Here is a 24112-nt window from a genome sequence, read left to right on the forward strand (position 1 = left end):
AGCCCCTCCACTCTGTTCTCCACTCACCCAACTCTTAACCCACCCCCCCATCCCCAGGCCCATACAACCACACACACACAGCCAGCCAGGCTGGCCGGGCAGAGGGTATCCACTCACCTGGATTCCAGGAGGTCCCGGTGGCCCAGTGGGACCAGGCAATCCTGTTGGGCCTCGAATTCCTTCACTGCCCTGGAAATCAGCACCCCCAACAAAGTTAGTAGGAGCACGGCCTTGCCCCTGCCTTGGAGATGGCTCTGGGCCAAGGGTTCTGGGGTCTCTTGAAAATCAGGACATCTGGCTCCTAGTTCCAGTTCTGTCCTGACCTGATATTGCATACACTGTCTGCCCAAGAGTATGCCTTCATCTGCAAAGCTGCCCTCTCTCCTCACTGCTCTGTGGGAAACGACAGGGCTCTTCAGACCATGGGCTACATATGTGGGCATTGAGGCCCCAAGGGGAAAAGATGGGGAGGCCCTGTATTTCAGGAGCCCCCAGCCTAGCAAGAGCTACAGGCCCACTGCCCAGGGCAATGCAGCGGTCTCTGCACTCCACAGGAACAAGGGACTATGGACTGGGAGGAGACAGGGGCTCTTAACAGGTTGGGCCAGGGAAAAGACCCTGACAGATGTGTGGAGTTGGCCAGGTAGAGGGGAAGGGGACCTGTAAGAGAGAACCTGGAGAAGGATAAAGCTTTACAAGCAGTCACCTCCTACATGGCCAGGGTTTCAGGGCCCGTGTGCTAGGCCAGCAGAAGGCTGGAGGAGGTGGAGCTTGACTGAGAAGGGCTGGGAGTGCTAGGCAAAGCTTTATCAAACGGGCTAGCAGCTTCAAAGTGCACTCCTCAGAGCCCCGTGCACTCCCGTGAGAGCCTCAGAGCTGGGGGTGTGAAGTAGCGGGGATCCGGAAGGTGGAACTCCAAGACCCTTACACTCTTCTTAGCCAGAGAGGCTTCACTTGTATCTGTTTTGCAGACTGTTTTATATAATCTTTTCTGTGTGAAAGGCTCAGGACTATAAAATAAAGTGTGAAAACACTGGAGAGTCCTTGAAGGTTCAAAGCAGGAGAGTGATGAGAACAGGCGTGTGAAGGAGGGGGTGGCAAGAGGCTTAGCGGGAAGGGCTGCTGAACGCTCCCCACCCCCGGGGGGCGGGGGGGGGGGCTTCCACAGATGGGCAGCTGTGGGTGTGGCAGAGAGGCGTGGACCGGAAAAGCTCTGGGGTCCTGCAATGCCAATGGTTACCAGGAGGGGTCAGCACTGCCCCACCCAAGTCAGCTCCATTGAGCATCCGGAAGGAGAACCACGTTTGGGATTCTCTGCAATAACCAGCCTGGCCAGAAAAGGGCAGAGAAGGGAGGCAAAGGGAACTGCCAGCACTTCCAACTGTGGCTCACAGGCGCTGGCTCCGGAGGCGGTGAGGCCCGGAGAAGGCAGTCTCAGCTGGGCGGCCCATGTGATATATGACCTGAACCCTATCCCATTCCCCCACCACTCCCACCCCGCCCCACTACACCTTTCAGGTTCCTGGATGGGTCTTTCCTCACCTGTACAGTGAGAGGGTAATGTGCTGTTTAAGAGGAAAGGCTGCCCGCAGCACCCCCCTCCAAGCTCAGCAGTCCGTCCCAGGGCTCCTTGCACCACTGCCTACACTTCACTTGGGGAGAGGGCAGAGGCTGGGCTCAATCAGCCAGCGATCCAGCCCCAGCCATGGCAGAGCTACCTCTCCAAAGGTCATCAGGCCAAATGCAGGGCAGCAGGTGTAGGGCTCCCCATGCTGCTGCCCCCCCCCCCTTTCTGCCAGGTCACACCTGCCCTCTCTGGGCCCTTGGGGACAATTTAGACATGGCTGTCTGAAGGGTGACTTGTTTCTCCTCTGAGTTAGCATCTTCTTCGGGGGTTCCTGGTCTCCATTCTTTTCTCTGTCCTTGTGCTCCTTGCTGCCTCCCCAAGACATTGTCCCAGGCCCAGTCATCTGCCTCTACCACCCCTCTGCCCTCTACCCACCCTCTCCCCTCTCCAGCACATGAAAGCCTGGGCTGCTCAGGAGCCAGCAGGGACCCTCCCCCGAGGGCTGTCCGAGGGGCCATGGCCCCCATGCCATCCTGCAGTTACTGCCTTCATACAGTCTGAATTTCCCAGTGGGGGATGGGAGTTGCACAGCCCTGATCTGTGCCTCTGGCCAGCTTAGGGTCCTGCTCACCTTCTCAGCCTGGGGGCCAGGTGGGCCAGGTGCTCCAGTTTTGCCTGGGAATCCAGGAGGACCCTGTGTGCACAAAGGAGCAGGCAGGAATGAAAGCGGGTGGGGGTGGAAGACACCCGTTCCCTCTTCCCCCTGTGCATGCAAGTTTCACTGTTGGCACATAGATTCTGACTTCCTAGAAACACTACCCAGGCACATTAGGCCTCCCTGGCCCGCTGAGCCCACCCAGGAGGCCAGTTCTCCAGGTCCAGCCCTGGGAATCAGGCCTGGCCACCCAGGCTGCTCCTCTCCACCTCTTCTCACCCTTCCCCACACCCATCCCTGGGGGTGGGGAGACAACATCAGACAGAGCAGCTTTGTGTCCTCACTCACTCACCGGTGGGCCTGGAAATCCTGGCTGGCCTTGGAAGCCCTAGGGGAGGAAGCAAGGGACAGCATGCTACGTCACCTTTCTGCGTGGCTGCCCAGGTGGAAAGAGTGACAAGAAGAGGCAGCCCACAGGCCAGCTGGCCTGGAGACTACAGTTCCAGGGTGGGGGGTGGGGGAGGGCTGGTGACCACCAGAGAGGAGGAGCCTCCTCCTTCCCTGCCTCTGCCTGGCCAGGGCCCAGCAGTCACTCACCTGGTCGCCCTTCTCACCGGATTTCCCTTGGGGTCCTCGCTCCCCTTGGGGACCCTGTCCCAAGAGAAGAATGCAGCTGGAACCCAATCTTCCTGCGCTCAGGTCCAGGGGAAGAAACAAGGAACCCCATGTCCATAGGTTCCCATTCCCTCGCACTCACCACTGGACCTGGGGAGCCTGGGAGGCCTTCAGAACCTGGTGGCCCCTGAGCACAAAAAAAGAGCAGAATTAGTCACTCTGATGGCGCTGAGAAGTGGGACGGGGAAGGTTAGGACACTCATTGAGAGGCCATCTGAGCCAGCAGACCAATCCACCTGACAAATGGCTGTCACCTTTTCTTCCTGAAGCACAGCTCTGATTATGTCACTCTTGCTCCAAAACCTTCCCAGATGAATAGGATGCACACTTTCTATCAATGCTGGTTGTTTTCTTCTTGTAGTATCAGGATTTGAACTCAGGACCTTACACTTGCCAGGCAGGTGCTTAAGCCACTGAGCTATCTCCCTGGCCCTCAATGCTGGCCACATCCAACCTTGCCCGCTTCATTTCACTCTCTTCTTCTGTTGTGCCTGCCTGGTGTCCCCACCCCTGCCCTTTGAACAGCCATCCACCCCCTGCCAAGAAAGCCCACCTTCCCCACCTTTCCAGCTCTCCTGGAACCCCACCGAATCATTAGATGGCCTCAGTTGTGCCTGCAGCGCCCCACCTGTGGCCTCTCCCTCTGAGAATTACTTGGTACAAACAACTGAGTGCTCCCTCCTCTCTCCATTCAGATCTCCGTTCAAATGCCACCTCCTCTGAGGACCTCCCCTGCTCCATGCCCCATCTCCACGAGGCTCCAGCCCTTTCCCCTGCCCTGTGTGCCCTCTTGCTGTTATCTCTCATCATTTCTCTGTGACTGTTTGTGCATCAGAGTTGCCTGCTCGGCTCTTGGCAGGATCCTCCCAAGGGAGCTTGACACCCAGCAGGCCATGAGAAACCTTTGTTATTTGATGAAAGTGTGACGGTTTGCTGAATCCCATTGAGGCCTTGGGGAAATTTGTGAGGAGGAGAGGTAAGACTCTGGTCCCTGTTAGGCTGCTTCTAGATCTGAGATTTGTCACCAGCTGGACTTGGGCTCTGGCCAGGCCCCACTATTAGCTCACTAACGGGCTGTGCCTCAGGACCTCATGTGATAGCTGCCCTCAGGTCCAGCACTCAGCGAGGGGCCTCTGGGAAAGGTGGTGGTGCTGGGGGCAGCGGCCCAGGCCTGGCGCTCTCTAGGCCAGCCCTGGCCAGGCTGCCTTGGCAGTAGAAGGGAGAGCCCTGCCAGCTGACGCAGCCCTTCCCCAGCAGCCTGTCTGCGTGCAACCTGCTGGGATTCTCCTCGCAGCCTCCGCCTCCGCAGCCACCAGCCTGTGCAGACGCTGAGACACTGAGACACAGCTGGAGCGACTCAGGGGCCTGGGCGGCAGGGGTCACAGCTCCTCCTCATAGGCTGGCAGTGCTGGTTGTCGGAGGCTCCGTTTGAAGCTTTTCCTCCCGCCCCCGCGAGCTGAGAGCCGAGACTCCACTCACCGGCTCCCCCTTCTCTCCTGCAGGCCCGGCATAGCCTCGCTCCCCCTTGATGCCCTGACAGTCGCAGAGGGAGAGAGAGAGAAAGAGCAAAATTAGCCTCATGGCCTGCCTGGCTGGTACTAATGTGAGGGGTGGAGACTGTAGCTGGCACCCAGACTGGCACCCAGAGGCCGAGGGCACCAGGGAAGAAAGCCAAGAAGGAGGGGTAGCTTTTGTGGCCTTCCACCTTCCACTGGGACCTCAGTGAAAAGCTGGGACACCCTACCCTACCAACTCTCCCATGACGATAGTGCCTTCCAGGGGTCTCCACTTCCCCCAGGAGACAGCCCCTGCTGCATCTGGTGCTCACAAGTGCCCTAGAAGTCTGGCCCCAAGGTAATAGCACACCTATATTCTGCCAGAGGGGCCCACAGTGGGTGGGGTGGGGGATGCCTGGAGGACATGCCTGCTGAAGGATTCCTGTCTACCACCCCAAGCCTCTAGAACCCCCAGAGCCAGTGGCCCCTTACTCACAGGCAGTCCTGGGGGGCCCATGGCACCTGGGTAGCCAGGCTGCCCGGGAGGACCCTGTGAAGAAAAGCAGACATGATGGGTCAGCCCCTCAGTGTTTATACTTCCTCCTGCCTGGACAGAAGGGTGGCCAAAGCTACAATATATGCAGTTGCTGGCCAGCAGGTGTCCACCCACCCCAGGACAGTTACCACCAAAGGCCACTGCCCCATGCCCAGGGTTCCTTAGTGTGAGTGATCCCCCCCCACAAGGCCAGGGCTAGGTAGAAATACCCAGGCTGTCCCAAACTCTGGGAGCTGAGCCATAGGCTGAGAAGGCCCAGAGTGGGCAGAAATGAGAGGGGGGTAGGGGACAGAGGACAGGGCTATGTCCTCGCATGGAGATCAGGCTTTTTTGAGGCTGAGAGGTGTGAAGACTCCCGTACCAAGGGCAGCAGGCCTGAGGCACCAAGAGTTTCGAAACAAAAACACCCATTTCCCACATTCTACTCAGTGCCACCCCTCAGAGCCCAACTTATCTCCCCAGGGATCCCCATCTTTCTCCAGCCCCTACTGCCTCTTCTTACCGGCTCCCCTTTGTCCCCTGTCAGGCCCCTGAGGCCTCGTTCTCCTTGAAGGCCCTTGGAGAGAACAACCATGAGAAACTGCAGAGGAAGGCAGACTGCACACAGTCCGACTCCCCTGCCCCTTGTCCCCCTCATTCTAGGCAAAGGTGGAGGCCTCTAGTGGCCCTAGTAAGGTGACAGTACGGGGTATGCTCTGGAAGGTGACAGTAAGGTGGAACGCCCCCATAGGAGAGCCCTCCATGAGCATAACCTCCCATGACAGGTAGCTACAGAGATATCCCCCCACTGGGAGGGCTCATAGAGGATGCCCCTTAAATGACTGTCACTGGCATGATAGCTGGTACAAGTCTGGGGTGCATCATTGTGATGTGTGCTTCTTAAGAGGGGTAACTGGCAGGAGGGTGTCCCCAGGCGAATGCTCCCCACCAAAGCATATCACCAGATACCCAACACTTACCTGTCCAAGTCCCTCCCCAGCCCCAAACCACCTCCTTTTAGGGATACAGGGGAGAGACACAAGGGGGCTCCCTCCAGAGCAATCCCTGTCCCTTGCAATCAAGCCGGAGCCCCACACTGCCCTCCTCACCCTGGCTTTGCAGATTTGTTACACCACAAAGAAAACCTGTCCTGCCCCCTTCTCCCTCTGCCCTCAAGAAATGGTGCCCAACTTTTCATGACACAAGACAGATGGCTAGACGGACAGATGGCCCCTTCACCCAAGCAAGCGAAAACAGACAAGGCCCGGCCAGAGATGAGGACGTGGGGACAGATGGAACTGTGACAAGGAGGGGCCATGCTCCATGAGCCTCCATCGCCAGGCCCAGGAGGAAAGGAGCCAGGCCCCTAGAACGTGAGTCCGACACACAGGAGGTTAGCTTCTGTGACCCGGGCGGGAGCAACAGTGAGGATGGGGGTGACTTAAACACACCTGTGACAACGACGAAGGCAGAGCAATTAACGACACCTGGCAGGAGGAGCAGGCCAAGACACTGGCCACAGAGGGGCAAGGCCCTGAAACACCCAGGAGCCCAGCTAGCTGGTATCACACGGCCAGCCTTGGAGAAGCGGGGACTGGAGCCAAGGAAGAGGGAGGAACAGCAGGGAGCTGAGGGGCTCCTGTGCAATGAGGGAAGGTGCAGACAGGGCTGCCTTCAAACCCCAAGGTGCCTCTGGACAGCCCTGCTAAGCAACAGGGCAGCAAACCCAGGCCAGCCTGCCATGTGAGGCCCTGACGCTCTGGCATCTCTGCCGGGCTGGGGGCCAGGTGCCTGGCAGGGCCCCAAGAACTACTTTCAGCAAATCTTCAGTCCACACGGCAGGTGGTGAGAAGCAGGAGGCAGAAGTTAGAAGGGAGGAATAAAGGGGCTCTGGGAGGCACCAGCTTAAAATAAGAAGGTAAAATAGTCCAGAGCAGAAGCACTTACAGGGAGGGAGTGGCGTGGAACTGTGAGAGGAACGGAACAGGGAACTAGAGAGAGGTGAAAGCAGGAGATGGGAAAGGAGAGCAGGAGAGAGGGAAGGACGGAAGGGAAGAAATCGGAAACGGGAGGGTGTCCGAGCTACTGGGACCTCAGGAAACCTGTGTCGTTAGCTACCTGCCTGCAGAAACAGGAAACCTGTGTCGTTAGCTACCTGCCTGCAGAAACAACAAACACGGAGGAGGGGTGTGAGGGCACCACAGGTGGGGAGACAAGCGAAAGCCACAGAGACCTTGCTGGCAGGGGAGGGGAGGTCAGCAGCGCTAGGTTCTTACGGGCAATCCGGGGGAGCCAACAGCACCAGGAAAACCTGGGGGGCCCTGGTGGGAGAAACAGGCAGGTCACATCTCACAAGCACAGTCACCCTGGGGTGGCCTGGGAGCACAGTCTAGGATTGGGAGAAGAGGTCTGGGAAGTATTTCAAGGCAGCTGAAAAAGAGACTTGTTGACCTCCCTGGCCCGAAACAAAACTGCTCCTCCCCCTGGCAGCTGGAAGAATGGCTCCTCCATCGACAAAGATGCAAACAGCCTGAGTCAAAAACCCCATCCCCAGTCTTCCAGAATCTGCAGAACTCCTTTGCTGGGGTGGGAGCCCATTCCTTAAGCTACTGCCCATCCTCCCAGTGACCTGGGCTCCACGCAGCCGCCAGGCGGTGGCTTCCGGGCTCCCACCAGATATTTTTCTCCAATGAACACATGGCCGGTTCTTTCCATCTGTCTAGCCCCTTCTCTCTTCCTGCCTTACGAACACCACAGAGAACTCCAGGGTAGGTGCCCTGCTCTGCTCTGTGTAGTCTTGCCCCAGAGAGGATCCCAGCTCCATCACAGCCCTTGGCCCCTTGGAGGAGCATGAAGACATCTGGCCAGCGGACCACACACTTCCCTGGCTGCCCAAGCAACCTGCACTCAGGTGTAAAACAAACTTGGCAATGAGGTGGACACAAAGATGTGCCCGAGGACCTGTCCAAAGCAGAGGAACAGGCAAACAGGCAGAGCAGGGCAGTTCTAGGGGACCTGGGGCTAGGCGACCGCAGTCCCCAAAGATGCTCTCCAGGGGGGAAAGGGAGGGCAGCAGAGGCTCTCTCATCCCATCCTGCCCAGCTTCTCAGGGACAAAGCAGCAAAGTGGAGTCTGAGCATTAGAACCCCACTGAAAGCTTCTCGAGCAAGCCAGGGAACAGATACTTACAATAGGGCCTGGAGGGCCTGGGGAGCCCCTCATGCCAGGTGGACCCTGCAAAGGAAGCCAAGGGAAATAGATGAAGAAGCTGGGGTCCCACAGTGCCCCGGTAACAGCAGGCCCAAATGCAACAGAAGGTGGCAAGCGTCAAAGCAGGACCATTTAGTGGATGCTAAAATGGCCTTTAATTTGGTTCATTCAGTCATCCAACATTTACTGAGCAGTTATTTTGCACTGGGCACTGGTCCAGGGGCTAGAAACACTGCTATAAATAAAGCTATATAAATCCCTGGCTCGTAGTAGCGCTTAGAGCCTAGGGTCAAGGTGGACAGTAGCAAGTAGAACAGGGCTGGCATTTAGTTGGTGCCTAGTCGATACCTGTGGAATGTTCTTAAGGGAAGTAAATACACAGCATGTGTATAGTTACAAGTATGATGCAGGCTAAGGACCCAGGGATTCTGGGATTGATGGGAGGTTTCAGGTTTTGGAGACAGGGTCTCCCTAACTTGCCAAGGCAGGATTTGAACTTGTGATCCTCCTGTGTCAGCCTCTCAGAGCGCTGGGATCACAGGCATGCATCACCACACCTGGATGAGGGTTCCATTTTAAAGGATGATGGAGAAGGTCTCACTGAGAAGTGACATGTGGCACTCTCACAGGAGCGTGCAGGAATGGGCCCTGAGAAGAGGGTTATAGGTAGAGGAAGCAGCAAGGAGCCAGTGTGCCAGGGAACCAGGGAAGGCCAGGCAGTGAGGCGCTTCGAGCCTCCTGAGGTTTGGGGAGTCCTGGAGGATCTCCAGGCCTTGGGCCCCTTGACCCTGCCAGATAGGTCCCCATTTCCAGTCTTACCTCTTCTCCTCTTTGGCCTGGCAGCCCTGGAGAGCCAGGCAGTCCAGGGTTCTCAATACAGTCAAAATCTTTCTCACTATTGTCTCCCTGGAGTGGGGACAGGGATGTGACAGTGAGAAAACAGGGCCTCTTTCCAAGTATGGGCAGAAGGACATCATCAGGTAAGGAGAGGGCTCACTCACCCTGGCCTCCTCTGCTCTTGGGCGTTCCCGCTGCAAGAAGCACTGCAAAGGATGAGAAAGGCCATGTCAGAAGAGGGAGCAGCAGCCCAGGAGCCCCCCAACACCCCAGGGACCCCAACCCCGTCCCTACCCGGGCACAGTTGTCAAGGCCTGGCACTCCAGATATGGCCTGGTCTCCCTTCTCTTGGGGGGACAATGGGCCAGTTGTCTGGCCTTGGACACAGTCCCCACAGATACTCTGGGAAGCGAAGAAGGAGAACAAAGGGACCTAGGTCAGAGCTGGCCAGGATAGGCCCAGTGGGGAAAGCCCAGCACAGCAGGCACCCAGGGCTCCCACCCCAAGGTGCTCCGCCCACTCTCCCCCCTCCCAGCCACAGCCCTGCGGCAGCTTTGCTCCATCCTCAGGGGACCCAATTCCAACATTTGGCTTTTGAGTTCCCTCCAGGAAGAAGCTCTGGTAGGGCCAAGCCAGAGCACTTTCCAGACAGGCGTGTGGGAGGAGGTGGAGGGGCCCGCAGAGGGACCATCTGTCCCGGCTGTTCTTGCAACCTGCATCCACTGCGAGGACAAGCCACCAGGAGCAAGGCAGCAAAGGCTGGCTTGGAAGCCAGCACTGTGGCCCAAGGGGGCCAGGGACACAGCTGCTAGAGGAGCTGGGCCCTTCAAGGACACCCTCTGGGTTGGGCCTGGCCTCCACTGCCAGAGCAGCATGACTGTCACAGGCTTCCCTGGTCACCGAGCCTGAACAGTCTTCCCAACAGGCCTGTCACCCCCAGGCTTCTGCCTCCTCTGGCTTGCATTCTCTGAGAATGTGATGGAAGTCCTCTCTTCTAAACTCAAACCCACCAAGAAAAACCAGCCCATGATTTTTAAGGACTCTGGGCTCTGGAATCTGTCTGTGGCAGGGTGTGGTGCCCAGGGACTCCAGGTGGGAGTCCAGGGTCTCCCCTCCCCTAATGCCGTGATGCCCAAAGGTAGTGGTCATCATTATGTGGCCCCGTGAGGCCAGCCATCAAAACAGGCCTCTGTGCATTGTCACATTCAGCGCTCAGGGCTCGTGAGGTAGGTTATCACACAAGCACTGCCGAGACGAGAATGCCAAAGTCGACACTCAAAGGAGGAGATGTGATTGGTCTGTGTCCTGGGAGCTGGGCTGCTCCTGTCTGTCCAAGCCAGTGCTTCCACTGTGTTGTGGACATGGCTGGGAATGGGACGCCTGGGCGGTACCCCTTTTGCTGCCATGTGACTGTCTAAGGGTACATCCAGCTCCCATGGGGGGCCCTTGGGGAGCATTTGATTATGAAGCCAGCAAGGGAAAAGTTACAAGAAGCAATGTCAGATCTTGGATTTGGAGACACACAGTCACCGCCCAGGGTCAGGACCTGAGTGAACCCAGGCTTGACAGAGTCTGGAAGAGAAGAGCCAGGGATCTTAATGCCATAGCCCCCCATGGACCTAGCACGTAGCTGCTGCCAGGAGGCTGACCTGACCTCTCCTCCTGCTGCATCTGCAGATATCTGCAGTTCAGAGAGGGGGAAGGGCAGGCAGACCCCACACCCTGCCCTGGCCAAATGCCCATGGATAGGGGGATGTCCAGAACACTGACTAGCCAGTACCAGGAGTGGGGGAGCCTTCGCAGGACTCCTTCAAGCACTCATTCAGCACATGCTGCCTGGGGATCTGTTACAAAGCAGGCATCAGCCAGGCCCTCTTAGACAGATGCTTGGAAGGCACATTCCCTACCAACAGGGAACCTGAGAGCTCAATCTGCTGCTCTCCGTCAGGAGGCCACAGCTGAGTACTTGCTGGGAAGATGCCCTTAGGAGAAATCCCCCAGCTCCAACACCTCCCGAAAGCCCTCTTACCTTCAGGAGCTGCCGCTCAATGGGTAGGGAGCCCTGCAAGAGACAGAAGTGTGGACGTGGGCAGCTGAGGGCGAGAGAGGGAGTCTTGTGGGATCAGGAACAGCCTTGGAGTGCAGCGGGCCATCTGGGCTTCTCCCAGCATCAGAGCAGGAGAGAAGAGGGACTCCACACAGAGCTAAAGAGGGTGGATGGCCAGCTAGCCCTGGGAAGGGGGAGGGGGAGGTGGCTAGCGAGTGTTGGCTGGTACCTACCACTTCTGCCGTGAGCCCAGGCTGTCCTGGCAGTCCATCAATTCCAGGCAATCCCTGCAGCCAAGAGCAGACACACGTGAGCACTCTCCTCTCTCCCCCTCCTCCTCCCATCGCTGCTGCCTCTTCCCTTCGTCCTGCAGAGCAAGAACCCTGGCCAGCACCAGACTGCCATCTATTCTGTAGCTCAAAAGTTTCCAGACAGTTTGGGGGGGGGCACCAAGAAGCCCCAGAAGGGGCTTCCCCACAGGGAATGTTTCACCCGTGTGGAAAGAGAATGGGCAGAACTGGGCAGTGGGTCTACCATATAGTGATAGCTGTTTCTATCTTAGGTAGCTTTTTCTTCATTTTTTCATTTCAATAATCATAAATTATCTTGGTGAACTAGACATTTCTGTGTATGTGTACTGGAGGTACACCCAGGACCTTACACATAATGGGCAAATACTCTACCTCTGAGCTATAGCCCCAGCCCTTTCAATATTTTGGTCTTTTCTTTCTTTTACTTTTTAATTTTTTTATGTATTTGGTACAGGGTCTCACTGTGCAGCTCAGATTCCTAGTGATCCTCCTGTCTGCAGCCTTCCCAATGCTGGGATTACAGGCATGTGCCACCACGCCCAGACTCAGACTTGGTGGCTGGCTCAACATGCCCAGCGGTAGGGCGGGGCGGGGCTGGCAAGGCATGTGCTCCTGGGGATTAAACCTGGTCCCTGGCCTTGCCTGAGCAGGCACTTAGTCCACCGAGTTATCTCGCCAGCCATATTTTTTGGCCTTTTTGGTACAGGGTCTTGCTATGCAGCTCAGGCTGGCCTTGAGCTCACTTTGTAGCCCAGACTGGTCTTGAACTCACAGTGATCCTCCTGCCTCAGCCTTCTGAGTGCTGGGATTTTAGGAGTGTACCACCACACTTGGCTCCTTTTGAAATTTTATTTTGAGACAGAGTTTTACTAAAATGTCCAGGCCGGCTTCAAACTTGCAATCCTCCTGCCTCAGCCTCCACACTGTCTGAAATTACAGATGTGTGGCACCATTCCCAGCTGTGAACTAAGCATTTTGCCTCCATTTTAAAAACAAAATAATAAACTCAGAGAGGCCAAATAATTTGCCAGGGTCACAAGTTGAGCAAAGCACAGGGCTGAGATTCAGAGTGGGGCTCACTAACTTCAATCTCTCCCTTCTCTACGATTTCAGCATCATCCCTCAAAAGACATCCTTCGAACACGAGATGCCTGCTGATCAGACACATCCAGATACAAATCCTGACTGCCTGAATGACCTTTGGCAGCTTATTGGTGTGTATGGGGGGAAATCGTGTGTCTCCATTTCTTTTACGGGTAAAACAGGGATCAGGGATTGTTCATAGTGAGGATTCAAAGGAGACAATGGCTGAAAGAACCTTAGTACAGAGGTTGGGACACACCCGGGATGCTCACATTAAACATGTGCCATCCAGCTTGGAGGTTCCCTGGCAGATTCACCATGCGCATTTGCATATTAACTGCTCCACGGAGGCAGGGAGCAGGTTCTGCTTTGACTCCCTGCTGCCCGACATGGAGGAGGCACGCGTTAAATATGTGTTGGGTGTACGCTCCGTTGCTCAGCCTACTCCTCCCGGTGCAGGATTTCCTTGGCCCACTCTGAGGTCTGGCTTCCCTTCAAGTCCTAGCTCCCAGCAGCAGAACACATCGCCTGCCTCCAGCAGCCCCCCCTACCCAGGGCACACCCTGCCAGGCCTGGGTCCAACCTGGAGTCAGCCTCCACCAAACCCCTCTAGCATCCGGCCTAATGCCATCAGGGTTTAACACAAGCCTTGAATGTGTTTATTATTACCATCATTGGTATTCACTCCCTGCTGTACTCTTCACTGCTGGTGTGCTAGTTCAAGGCTGAGACTGGCATTCTTTTCCTGCCCTCCCGGAACTAAATGTCCCATGTGTTGTTCTATATGTAGAAGTGAAGATTGTACCCCAAGTTGACATCAAACCTTGACATCAAAGCTTGACTACCTACTAGCTACACTTCTGTGCCTCAGCTTCCTCATCTGATAATGGATTGGGATGAAACATGATAATCAGGCAGTGAGACTATGCAGGAGGTAAAGGCTGTGTACCCCTGAGATGTTTCTGTACCCACACAGACCTCTGCCCCCCACCTGGCATGGATCAGGTGCCTGTTATCGACAACCTGGGCTTGGTTTCCGGCATTGGCACCCCACGAGGCCTCTGAGGCCTAGGATTGGACTCAGCAGCCATGCCTTCCTGCCTGGGTCCCCTACCATGGCTGGCTGGCTTTTGCGCCTCATCTGCTCTCACTAGTTAATGGGTCACTTTGAAATGACTTTCAGCTTCTCACAGCAAACTACAAGGCCCCTGCAGACAGATCACTGTGCCCTGGCATTGCACGGAAGCTTGGACACTGTCATCCAATGGGGGTCTGCCAAATGCAAACCACTGGGGAGCTGCCCTGAAAGGCAGCGGGTGGAAGTAGAAAGTGCTCCGCAGGGGGAAGCCCCAGCCCAGGGCTGCCAACTCCCGGCGGGGTGACCTTGGATAAGCTACTTTAACTCTCCAAGCTTCAGCCTTCACAGCTGGGCTGTGATTTAGGGATACACCACCTCCCTTTTAGAGTTGATGTAAGGCTCCGATGAATGAGGGAACGGATATAAAATCATAATAGCAGCCATCACTGTAGTAATGACAGCTAATACCTCCTGAGCATTTATGAGGTTCCAGGAATGGTTCTCTATACTTCACATGCATTAACTTTGTAAAACACTTACAAAAAACCCTCCAAGGTAGGTGTTATAATTATCCCTTTTCAGAGAAGTTAAGTATCTTGCCCAGTATCACGCAGCAGGCCCAGAGAAAAGCTTGAGATTCAAATTCAGACTGCCTGGCTCCAAAATGCACAGCCTAAGCCAAATGCCACATGCCTGTTATCCCCACTAGCTGGGAGGCTGAGGCAGGAGGATTGCAAGTTTAAGGTAAATCTGGATAACTTAGCAAAATCCTGTCTCAAGATAAAATTTCGATGGTTTAGGGATGTAGGTTAGTGCCCCCCAGGTTCAATCCCTAGCATTAGGGCTCGACAGCTAATGCTCTTCCCTTGCTGCCTAGGGCTGCCTTGTATTGGCTAAGCATGTCGGCTTTATTCCCATCCCCAGCCTTTGCACCTGCAGTCTCCCTACGAGGACTGCTCGCCCCCACAGGCTTGCTCACATTCCCTTTATGTTTTTATTCAAAAGCCACCTTCTTTTTAGCACTTTTCACAAATGTCTTTCTCACCCTCCTCCAGCTTCTATCCACGCCCTGCTTTATCTTTCTCTTTGGTGACACCGCTTCCTAACGTACTGTATTTCCTTTACTTGCTATTGTCTGGCTCTCCTATGAGGAAGCAAGTTCCAAGAAAACAAGGATTTTCATTTTTGCCCATTGCTGGATCCCAGTACCTAAAAACGATGCCCGGAAAAGAGCAGACATGCAAAAATGTATATTGCATGCATGCATGCACAAATGAATGAATGAATGAATGAATGAGTGAGTGAATGAATTAATCAATGAATGTTGTATGCTGCTTCAAAAGGGAGAGCACTATACCCGTGTAAGGGATTTTGATCTGACTCAGATTCTGGGTTCTTGATGACTGACCAAGACCTGAACTGGCACCCACTGGTGAGGCGCCTGCAACTATCACACAACAGGGCATGCCTTGAAAAAGGGCTGACATTGTGGGCAACTTAGCAAGACCATTTCAAAATTTAAAAAATAAAAAGCTGGGGGGGGGTGCACACCTGTAATCCCAGCACTCTGGAGGCTGAGGCAGGAGGATCACTGAGTTCCAGTTCAGCCTGGGCTGAACTACATAGTGAGCTCAAGGCCAGCCTGAACTGCATAGCAAGACCCTGTCTCAAAAAGACAAAAGTAAATAAATAAATTAAATTAAAATTTTAAAAAGGGAGATTTAACTGGGCGTGGTGACCACATCTGTAATACCAGCAGTAGGGAAGGAGGTAGGAGGTAGGAGAATCATTTCGAATTTGAGACCAGCCTGGGCTACAAAGTGAGCTCAAGGTCAGCCTGCACTGCATAGGGAGACCCCGTCTCAAAAACATTAAATTAAAAAGGTCTGGGATATAGCCTAGTGTGAGGGCCCTGGTTGAGTTCAATCCCCAGTCCCCCAACCCCTTTCCCCAAAAAAAATTTAAAAAGAAAAGAGAAAAGAGCTAGGAGTGCCCAACCTGGCCTCAAGGTCCATGGCCCTCCATGCACCCTGGAAAGCAGGAGCACAGAGGAGGAAGACATGCCCATGCTTGGGCAGGGCCGCAGCGCCCTCAGGCTCCAGCTTGGAGCAGCCACCGTGACTGTGTGAGCCCCACTGCCTAGATTCCTCTTTCTCTTTTCCCCCTTTACCTGCAGCCCCGGCATTCCAGGGGGGCCTGGTGGACCTGGGACACCTGGGGGACCCTGAGAAGGAGAAGACAGACTCAGAGTCTATACAGAGCTGTGCCCCATCGCTGGGGGCAGCAGAGTCCAGAGTGGGCAAGCCGCAGGGCGCTGGCAGACAAAAGAGAGACAGAGGAGACAAGCGACACACACCTGCGGGCCCGGCTGCCAGGAGCTGCCCATCCAAAGTCCAGGAGCACCCTGGGTGGAAGTGGGGGTTGCAAAAGAAGGGGAGAGGTTATAGGCAATGTCCCCACCAAGCGCAAGGCTGTGGGGGAGGCAGCTGGCTGTGGTGCAAAGCCCTGCAGGGCCCTCACACGCTGGGGACCAGGTGAGGTTGGCAGCCAGGCCTCTGCCTGGCAGAGAAGGTTCTCAGCACCACTTACCGGCATGCCAGAGAAGATGGGGTCTCCCCGCGAGGGGCAGGAGCACTCCCCTGGGTCTCCCTGGGAAGATGAGAACCTTGGTTAGACGTGGTGCGAATGGAGGGCCTTTGGGAAACTGACAGTGGGAGGCAGCATGGGCTCTGGAGAAGGACAGGCCAGGGCTAAAATCCAGACTCGGTGTCTTATCATTGTGCCCTTAAGCGACCTGTGGACTCAGCCTCCTTATCTGTAAAATGGGGGCAAAACCTCCAACTGCATAGAGTATGGTGTTGCCAGAATGGGTTAACATGTACAGGAGCCCTGCCACATGGTATTCAGCCAACAAGGATGGCTGCTGCTGTGACTGTCATTTACTTATATCATTTTCTGCTGCCACCCACTGGTATAGTTACAGCTCCACCAGCTGCAGCCCTGCTTCCCTGGGCTCTGCCTGGTTTCTAGGCTCTTCTGCCCCTGTGCCTCACTTTCTGTCTTCTCACTGCTACTCCTTTTTATAAAAAAAAAATTTTATTTATTTATTTATTTATGTGTGTGTGTGTGTGTGTGTGTGTGTGTGTGTGTGTGTGTGTAGCCAGCTCAGCCCACCAGGGGGCGGGGCTGGCTGGCATGTGGTGCTGGGGGATTGAACTGCCGTCCCTGTGCTTTGCTAAGCTTGTTCTAAGTAGGTGCTTTAGACCACTGAGCCATCTCACCAGCCCTTCCTTCTTAATTTTCTTCCTGTCCCATCCTCTGATCCAGTCCCCATATGACAAGCAGCTTCCTCTAAGAAGATCCCAGAGTTCTCTGGTCTAGGATCCTGGGCCAGCAACCAATTGAAGTGCAGGGCATCTGGGTCTCTGGAATCAGGGAACTGGGAATACTGAGGCGACTGGGATGCCTCCCCGAGCCCCAGTCTCCCGTCTGGGGCAGCTACTGTGTGCACAGGGTCCCTCGTGTGGTGGGGCAGTAGGGGCTGCTGATTTCCTGGAGGAGTGGGACTTGGGACTTACCTTCTCGCCATGAGATCCCTTTTCACCCTGTGGAGGAGGCATACAGGGTGGTAAGTAGGGAGGGGTGCAGGGGCAGGGCTAGCCTAGAGTCCTGCTGCCCGGGTACCATACTCACCGGGAGCCCTTTGGCGCCTGGAGGCCCAGTCTCTCCTCGCTGTCCATCACGGCCCTGAAGGGAGAGCCAGTCAGTGGGCAACACTGGACAGACACTGGCCATCTGGGCTGCCTGGGAGAAGGGTGGCAGGACAAACAGCAGCAGCACCAGGCTCCCAGGCACCCACGCTCTATGGTGAAAAGAGGGAGGAGGAAGAGGAGGAGGGGGAGGAGGAGGAGGAAGACTGGCCTTTCTTGTGCACTTTGGGAGTTGGAGACACACTAGGAGCCTGCAGAGAACAGGAAATGGGACGCCCATGCCCAGACTTGCAGGACCCCAGTGTTCTGTCTTACAGGTGAGGAAACTGAGGCTTAAAGAAGTTTTGTTGTCAGCACAACTGCACCCAGGTTGCTGTGGCCCAAAGCCACTACCCCTTCTGGTCCCCCTTTAGTGCCCAATATACATTTTCTCTACCACAAAAATTAATTCTGGTGACTGAGCTAGGAGAAAGCAACTGCAGTCCCTATTTTATCAATAAGGCATTGGAGACTGAGTCACTGTCACTTGCCTAAGGCCGCATGGCGAGTGTGGAGCAGGCCTGGAAGCCTCCCGGATGGGACTCAGCTTGAGAGGAGGCCTGGACAGAGCTCCTGGGAGGGGCAGCGACTTGTGCAAAGGTCAAGGAGGCCAGCCTGGCTGTGTAGCTGGGGTCCCCACAGCTGCCTTCCCGGGGGCCTTCACATCTGGGCCTCAAAGCTCCCATTGGGACGAGGACCCCTTCTCTGCCTCTACCCTGGGGCTGTCAGTGGGGGCCATGCAGACAGGTTCCACAGGCCTGGGCAAGTCCCTGTCTCCCCCCGCCCCCATGGGCTTCACTGCCCTCGTGGGAAGAATTTGCTCCTGATTCACAAACTCGTACAGGAAATTTTCTAGGGATCCAGAAAGATAGAAAAAGATACAGTTCCCTGGGCTATTTTCAACATTACCAAAAGCTCAAGAAAAATTATACAGTTGCCCACGACCCAGCATGGCACAGGCTGGCTGAAAGGTGGCATTCTTTTGATTTGGGCTAAAATTATATCATCTTATAAAATTCCAGTGGGTTCATGGGGAGTAGAAGCTGACTATTAGACAGGTTTTTGATGACTCAAATGAGAAAATGTATTTATTATTACTTAATCTATGCAATTTAGTCAATAGACACGTCTTTTAAACATGGGAATCATTGTCCTGGGCAGCACAGAACAGAACCTGTCCCTCCTCAGCGATCACTGCGGTGGGCAGCGCCAGTTAGAGGGTGCCAGAGGCTCCAGGCTGTGAAGTAGGCGGCTTTGTGTCAGATAGATAGGGCCCTGAGTCCCTGGCCCCACCCCAGGCTCGTTGGCCTTCGGAGTCTTTATTTAGGGACCGGGACAATAACAGCAGTTCCCTTACAGGGCTCTGTGAGGTGGAAGTGAATTTCTGAGTGTTCAGAGCGCAGCACAGGGCCTCAGCGTGGCTGCTGCTCAAAAAATGCTAGTGAGCACATTCTGTCTCCTGCTGGAGCTAAAAAAGTCAACTTCAAAGTAGAAAAGGGTAGAATGTGATTCCTAGAGGCTGGGAGGGGGATGGGGGAGAGACAGAGGGAGGTTGGCTAACAGGTGCCCAGGCAGCTAGATCCGAGGAATACTTTCTAGTGCTCTCTAAGGCCCAAGAGAGTGACTACAGTTTACAATGAGAAGAAGCTCAGGGCTGCGGACGGTAGCTCAGCGAGGGAGCTCTGTTAAGCGTCTGGAGGTCCTAGGTTCCATCCCCAGTACGAGACCAAAAAAAAAAAAAAAAAGTAGAAGAAGAGATAAAGGTTCCCAACACGAAGATATGATAATGAGGTGGATATGCTAATTATCATGCTTTGTTCAGTACACATTGTATATATGTACTGAAATACCACACTCTATCCCACGAATATATACAATTATCACGTTAACTAAAATGAAAATATTTTAGAGAAAGAACAGAGAAGAAAAAAAGACAGTGATCATGTTGGTATTGTTCAAGGATTGTCCCCAAACAGCGCTGCTTGGGCTCAGGCTTCTCTCCTCCCATGCCTGCATGGTTGGGGCAGGAAGGGTCCGCTCCTTGCCCTCTTGCCAGCAGCAGTGTCTCGGCCCCAGCAACATCCCCAGCATAGTACATAAAGAGGACACTTACCGGAGGCCCAGAGATGCTGGCACCAGGAGGTCCTACTAGTCCAGTGGCTCCTTTTGTCCCTGGAGGTCCCTGGGGAAGACAAGGCACAAAGGTTACAGGAGCAGGATTAAAAGCTGGCACAGCCCAGCAGCTGAAATGCAGTGCACCACATCACAGACAGCCCTCTGACGGGCATCCCTTGGGCCCACGTCCCCTGTGCCTGCTGCCACAGTACTGAAAACTTCTGAAGGTCCAGTACCCCAAGAAACACAAGCTTACCTGGGCACCTTTTTCTCCAGTGGGGCCAGGTGGTCCCCGAGGTCCTGGAAGCCCCTGCAGACAGAAACACAGTTCACTATGCTTTGTCCCAGAGTGACCCTTCCTGCCAGTCTCCTCTAGGCCCAAGGTAGACATACCTGACCGCCAGGCAAACCCTGGGCTCCAGGCTCACCCTGCAAATCAGGAAGAGAAGACTGGGGCAAGGCAGCCCAAGACAACTTGCCTCCCCCTGTTGTACCCCACTTGTAGACCTGAGGGGGGCACCTGCCATTGCAAATTCAGGGAAGCTCCCCAAGGAGACCTCAAAAGGGAAAGAGGGGGCAAAGCCAAGTTCCTAATAGAGCACAGCCAGCAGGGCTGCTGCCAGACCCTGACCCCAGAGCCCTGCCCTGTGATTCAGGGCCGGGTGAGAGTGGGCTGGCTAACAGAAGTACTGGGAAAGAGTAGGAAGGCAAAGGTAAGGCTGGAGACTCACCTGGGGCCCCTGAGCTCCCACTCCTGGAGGCCCTGGTTCTCCCTGAAGAGACAGAAGCACAATCCCAGTCCACATCTGCACCTCACCCCTCACCCATCTCCTTAACCATTTCTGCCTCCCCCTTCTCCCCGCCCTGGGCCTACCTCCAATTCCTACACCAAGGCCTTCAGGCACCTGTGCTCTCCCCACTCTCACCCACACAGAGCTGCAGCCAGGTCCCCATACTGATGTATACCTGTGTTCCCTTCAGTCCTGGAGGCCCTTGAACTCCTGGTAGACCAGGCTTGCCCTAAGAGATACAAGAAAGCCCAAGAGTTCCACAGGGACAGGGGGACGGGAAGAGAAGGGCAAGTGCAGGTAGGAAAGGAGCAGAGGGCAGGCGGCTGGCACTCACCGGTTTACCTGGCCTGCCCACGCCTTCTGGGCCTCGCTCTCCTCTGGGGCCAGGCTTCCCAGGCAGGCTGGTCATGTTTGTCACTGCCCCCTGCAGGGTGGGGCAGGCAGTACAGGCATCACCCTGGTCAGAGAAGAAAAATCAGGGGATGGAGAGCCAGAGCTGGCATTCAGGCCAGAAGTGCAGGAGTCCTTGTGCCCTGCTAGCTCTGCCTTCCACTACCCTCACCTCAGCCTAGAAAATAGGTGCACCGAAGAGCTCCAAGCCTTCACCTGGCGACTGTGACCTCCTTCGATGCCCATGGTCTGCCCTTGCAATCCTTCCCCCTCCCCCCGCCATCGCTCACCACCTGATTTCTTTCGACCCATGTAACAAACAGGCCCCTGACCTTTTCTCCTTTTGGTCCTATGGGACCTCGCACGCCAGGCTCTCCCGACAGCCCTGGCCGCCCTGTGGTGCCTGGCCTTCCAGGGTCTCCAGGATTTCCAGCCTCACCCTGCAAAAAAGTATGGTTCAAGAAGGGTAGGGCTGGCCCAGCTAAGGGCAGGTGGCCCCTGAGGACCCTCAGACACTCACAACTTTCCCCACGATGGGACAGGGGAGGACATGGAAAGTGGGTACAAACTGATCAGGAGAAAGAGGCAAGGAGGGCATCTGAGAGGAGCTGGTGCCCACCCATCCGTATGCCCACGGGGTTCTCTTACCTTCTGCCCCTTCAATCCACGCTCTCCGGCCTTGCCCTGAGGAGAAAGCATTCCCCATGCCCCTCAGTGCCACACAGTGCTTGGCACTGTGTTAGATCCCAGAACACCCCAGAAAACAAGGCACATGATCTCTGCCTCGTGCTATGAAGCAACCTCCTGTAGGTAAAGAGAAGAGACTTGAGCCAGACTGCCCACCTGGGTGACCTGGTTGAGTCGTCACCTCACCTACCCTCAAGCCTCAGATTCCCAAAATGGGGGCGATTAAATAGCGTAGGCTTCTGCCCCCCAGGGTCCTTGTGAGCTCAGACACACTGAGTGCGTGGAGAGCATGTGACATACAGGTTAGTGTTTGCTGTTACTGTCAAAGTGGTAACAATGATATCCATAGCTGTAACTGTCATTTCTCTGGGACCAGTTGTGTGCCACCCAGCTTTGCCACAACCCTATGGGCTAAATGCAAGGCACAGAAGGCAAAAGTGACTTGCTTGAGTTGAAAATCTAGTAAAAGGCAGAGCTGGGTTTGGAACCCAGGTCTGTCTGGTTCACGCTCAGTGCCCCTTCTGCCTTCTGCTCCTCCAGCTCTCTAGGTCCCAGGATAAAGGACAGAGGCCCACTGAGTGCCTGCAACTGGAGACACCCCCACTGCTCAGACAGTGAAGAGATGCAGGCGGGACCCTCTTCTCTGGAGCCCTACTATTTCCAGAGGCCCCAGAGACTCACCCGCTCTCCTGGCAGGCCAAAGCCTGGAGCCCCAGGCTCCCCCTTCTCCCCGGGCTGGCCAGGCAAGTGCACCACATGGCTACTCCCATCTTGAGTTTCAGACAAGGCTGCACAGGGCTCACAAGGCTCCCCCTGCCGAGCAAAAATGCTGAGTTAGGGGGGGTCCCTAAGCCTTGGCTCAATAGCTAGGCTTGGGATCTGAGGCTGAGGAACATAGTCGGCTAGGGATGCCTCTGGAAAGACTGCAGAAGCACACAGAATAAATAAAGGCATGGGCCAACTTGGAGGGGCTGGATGCCATTCTAAGTGCCAGACTTTACCTCCCAGGCAGGGAGGGGGCCCGAGGGTTTGCGGTAGAGAAAGTTGTACGCAGGGAATGCAGACTCACCTTTTCCCCTTTAGTGCCTGTGGGTCCAACTGGCCCTGGTGGCCCCTACATAAGAGGAAGCCACTTCTGATGTCCACGCAGAGGCACAGGCCAGGCCTATCAGTTCCCCAAAAGTGGCCAGTACCTCTCACTTTTGCCCCCCGACTTGCTGCCAACCAAAACCTCCTTACCAGACCGCCAGTTGGTCCTGCCTCTCCGAAATTACCCTAAGGGACAAGCAGAGAACATATAGTCAAATGGGGGGGGGGTGAGGCCTAGCAGGGATGTGGCACAAAGCAAAGTCCCAGGAGGACTGTAAGTAGGGAAATCAGGTAACTGGAGCTCTTTTTACAAAGCCACATTAGTTGCAGGATGATAAATGGGTTGCTGAAGGGCTCCTGCAGCCAAGGTAGGCAGGAAGAGGCTGCTGCCATCCAGGTGAGACAATGGGGACCCAGACTAAGGTGGCGGTGGTGGGAATGGTGGGAGTGGTGGAGGCCAAGCAGAGGGACTGGAGAGAGCTGTCCCCGGCCGAAATGTGAGGACCCACAGCTGGGGCGGACTTCCAGGGATGATGCTACGGAGAAGGAAGGGATCATGCACCAGGTGTTGGGCTTGGAGACCTGGTTACCCGTGCTTGGTTAGGAGGGAAAGGACTAGAAGAAGCAGGTGTAGGGTGGGGGCGCAAAAGCTCCATGTAAGGAGCACCAGTGTGGCCCGTCTGCTGGGACTGACTCCGAGCGTGCATCTCAGTGCTTCTCACCCCTGAGCACTTGTCGGCCCACAGAAGCCCTCATTTGAGAAACACTTCATTAGAGGTTCAATGCTGCCATTTGTCTCTAATGCGATCATAAATACAAATGTTAACACGGGCACCGAAATTGAGTGCCCGGGTGAGCAGCGAAGATTACAGACTCTGAAGCCAGATTTCCTGGGCTCCAATCCCAGTTCTGTATCCAAACACTCATGTGGCTTTGGGTAGCTTACTAAGCCTTTCTGTCCCTTTCCCATCCATAAAATGGGAATAATCGAGTACTTAACCCTGCAGTTTTGGGGAGGATAAAATAAATACATGTGCAAGACTTGGAACAGTGCCCAGCATGTAATTAGCAGAAAAGAAGTATTAAATATTATTTTACTATAAGTTAGCCTTGAATGTCCCTAATAGTTTTAAATCATCATTAGGTTAAAAATACAACACTAAGAAAATTTCTTGGAAAACATAAAAGCTCTTAGAAATAAATTCTTTGACTCTAATTTGCAAAATAATGATGAATCCATTTCATTGAATTTACAGTTTGATCTCTTCCTGGTTCCTGCCCAAGGCCACCCCTTCCTTGCCTCCTTGCCAAGAATCTCTGGGATCCTTGACATTTAGCCCATGTCTCACCTTCTCTCCTTTCAGCCCTCTGGGCCCTGGAGCCCCAGCTTTCCCCTGAAAAATAACCAAGATGTAGTCTCAACCCTTCTCCACTGCCACCCCTCCAGGCTGCCAGGGTTCAACTGGAAAGAGAAAGGCATGATGGGAATTATGAGTCATATTCTGAAGGCAACTGAACAGTTATTTCTGTTAGGACGGTAGGCACTGTCAGGTGCTAAGAGGAAGTCACTGGGTACCACAGACACTGAGGGGGAAAGAGCTGGGCAGGGTACGCTACTCACCAGAATGTCAGGCAAATTGGAGTCAGAGGAACCCCCATCTCCCTTGGCCCCCATAGAGGGCCCAAGATACTGTGATGCTGTAACTAAGCTGCAGGATGAGCAGGGCTCCCCCTAGGCAAGGAAGAGAAGGGATCAGAAAGGCCCTTGGAGAGGGAGATGGGGCAACAGGGCACCAC

At 54.9% G+C, this 24112-nt stretch overlaps 1 protein-coding gene across 3 annotated transcripts in view; it reads right to left on the minus strand.

Annotated features, from left to right (window-relative positions):
* The window catches only part of Col16a1 (collagen type XVI alpha 1 chain), a 49923-nt gene that overhangs the window by 11237 nt on the left and 14574 nt on the right, over positions 1–24112 (minus strand). For 2 of the 3 annotated variants that reach the window (XM_023703052.1, XM_023703050.1), the window contains exons 26-58: positions 23937–24047; positions 23665–23709; positions 22466–22501; positions 22296–22340; positions 21908–22039; positions 21188–21223; positions 20872–20979; positions 20484–20606; positions 20325–20378; positions 20090–20131; positions 19752–19787; positions 19615–19668; positions 19357–19425; positions 17188–17241; positions 17073–17099; positions 16084–16143; positions 15851–15898; positions 15665–15718; positions 11256–11309; positions 11005–11037; positions 9270–9377; positions 9140–9181; positions 8958–9044; positions 8118–8162; positions 7205–7249; positions 5452–5505; positions 4890–4943; positions 4377–4430; positions 2980–3024; positions 2820–2873; positions 2575–2610; positions 2199–2261; positions 118–189 (exon numbers count right to left, since the gene is read on the minus strand). In XM_023703052.1, the coding sequence (XP_023558820.1) occupies positions 118–189; positions 2199–2261; positions 2575–2610; positions 2820–2873; positions 2980–3024; positions 4377–4430; positions 4890–4943; positions 5452–5505; positions 7205–7249; positions 8118–8162; positions 8958–9044; positions 9140–9181; positions 9270–9377; positions 11005–11037; positions 11256–11309; positions 15665–15718; positions 15851–15898; positions 16084–16143; positions 17073–17099; positions 17188–17241; positions 19357–19425; positions 19615–19668; positions 19752–19787; positions 20090–20131; positions 20325–20378; positions 20484–20606; positions 20872–20979; positions 21188–21223; positions 21908–22039; positions 22296–22340; positions 22466–22501; positions 23665–23709; positions 23937–24047 (1980 nt within the window). The remainder of the gene's footprint in view (positions 1–117; positions 190–2198; positions 2262–2574; positions 2611–2819; positions 2874–2979; positions 3025–4376; positions 4431–4889; positions 4944–5451; positions 5506–7204; positions 7250–8117; positions 8163–8957; positions 9045–9139; positions 9182–9269; positions 9378–11004; positions 11038–11255; positions 11310–15664; positions 15719–15850; positions 15899–16083; positions 16144–17072; positions 17100–17187; positions 17242–19356; positions 19426–19614; positions 19669–19751; positions 19788–20089; positions 20132–20324; positions 20379–20483; positions 20607–20871; positions 20980–21187; positions 21224–21907; positions 22040–22295; positions 22341–22465; positions 22502–23664; positions 23710–23936; positions 24048–24112) is intronic. The other variant, XM_023703051.1, reaches the window with a different exon arrangement.

The sequence above is a fragment of the Octodon degus genome, unplaced genomic scaffold (assembly GCF_000260255.1).
Source record: "Octodon degus isolate 3935 unplaced genomic scaffold, OctDeg1.0 scaffold00163, whole genome shotgun sequence".
Taxonomy (NCBI): Eukaryota; Metazoa; Chordata; class Mammalia; order Rodentia; family Octodontidae; genus Octodon; species Octodon degus.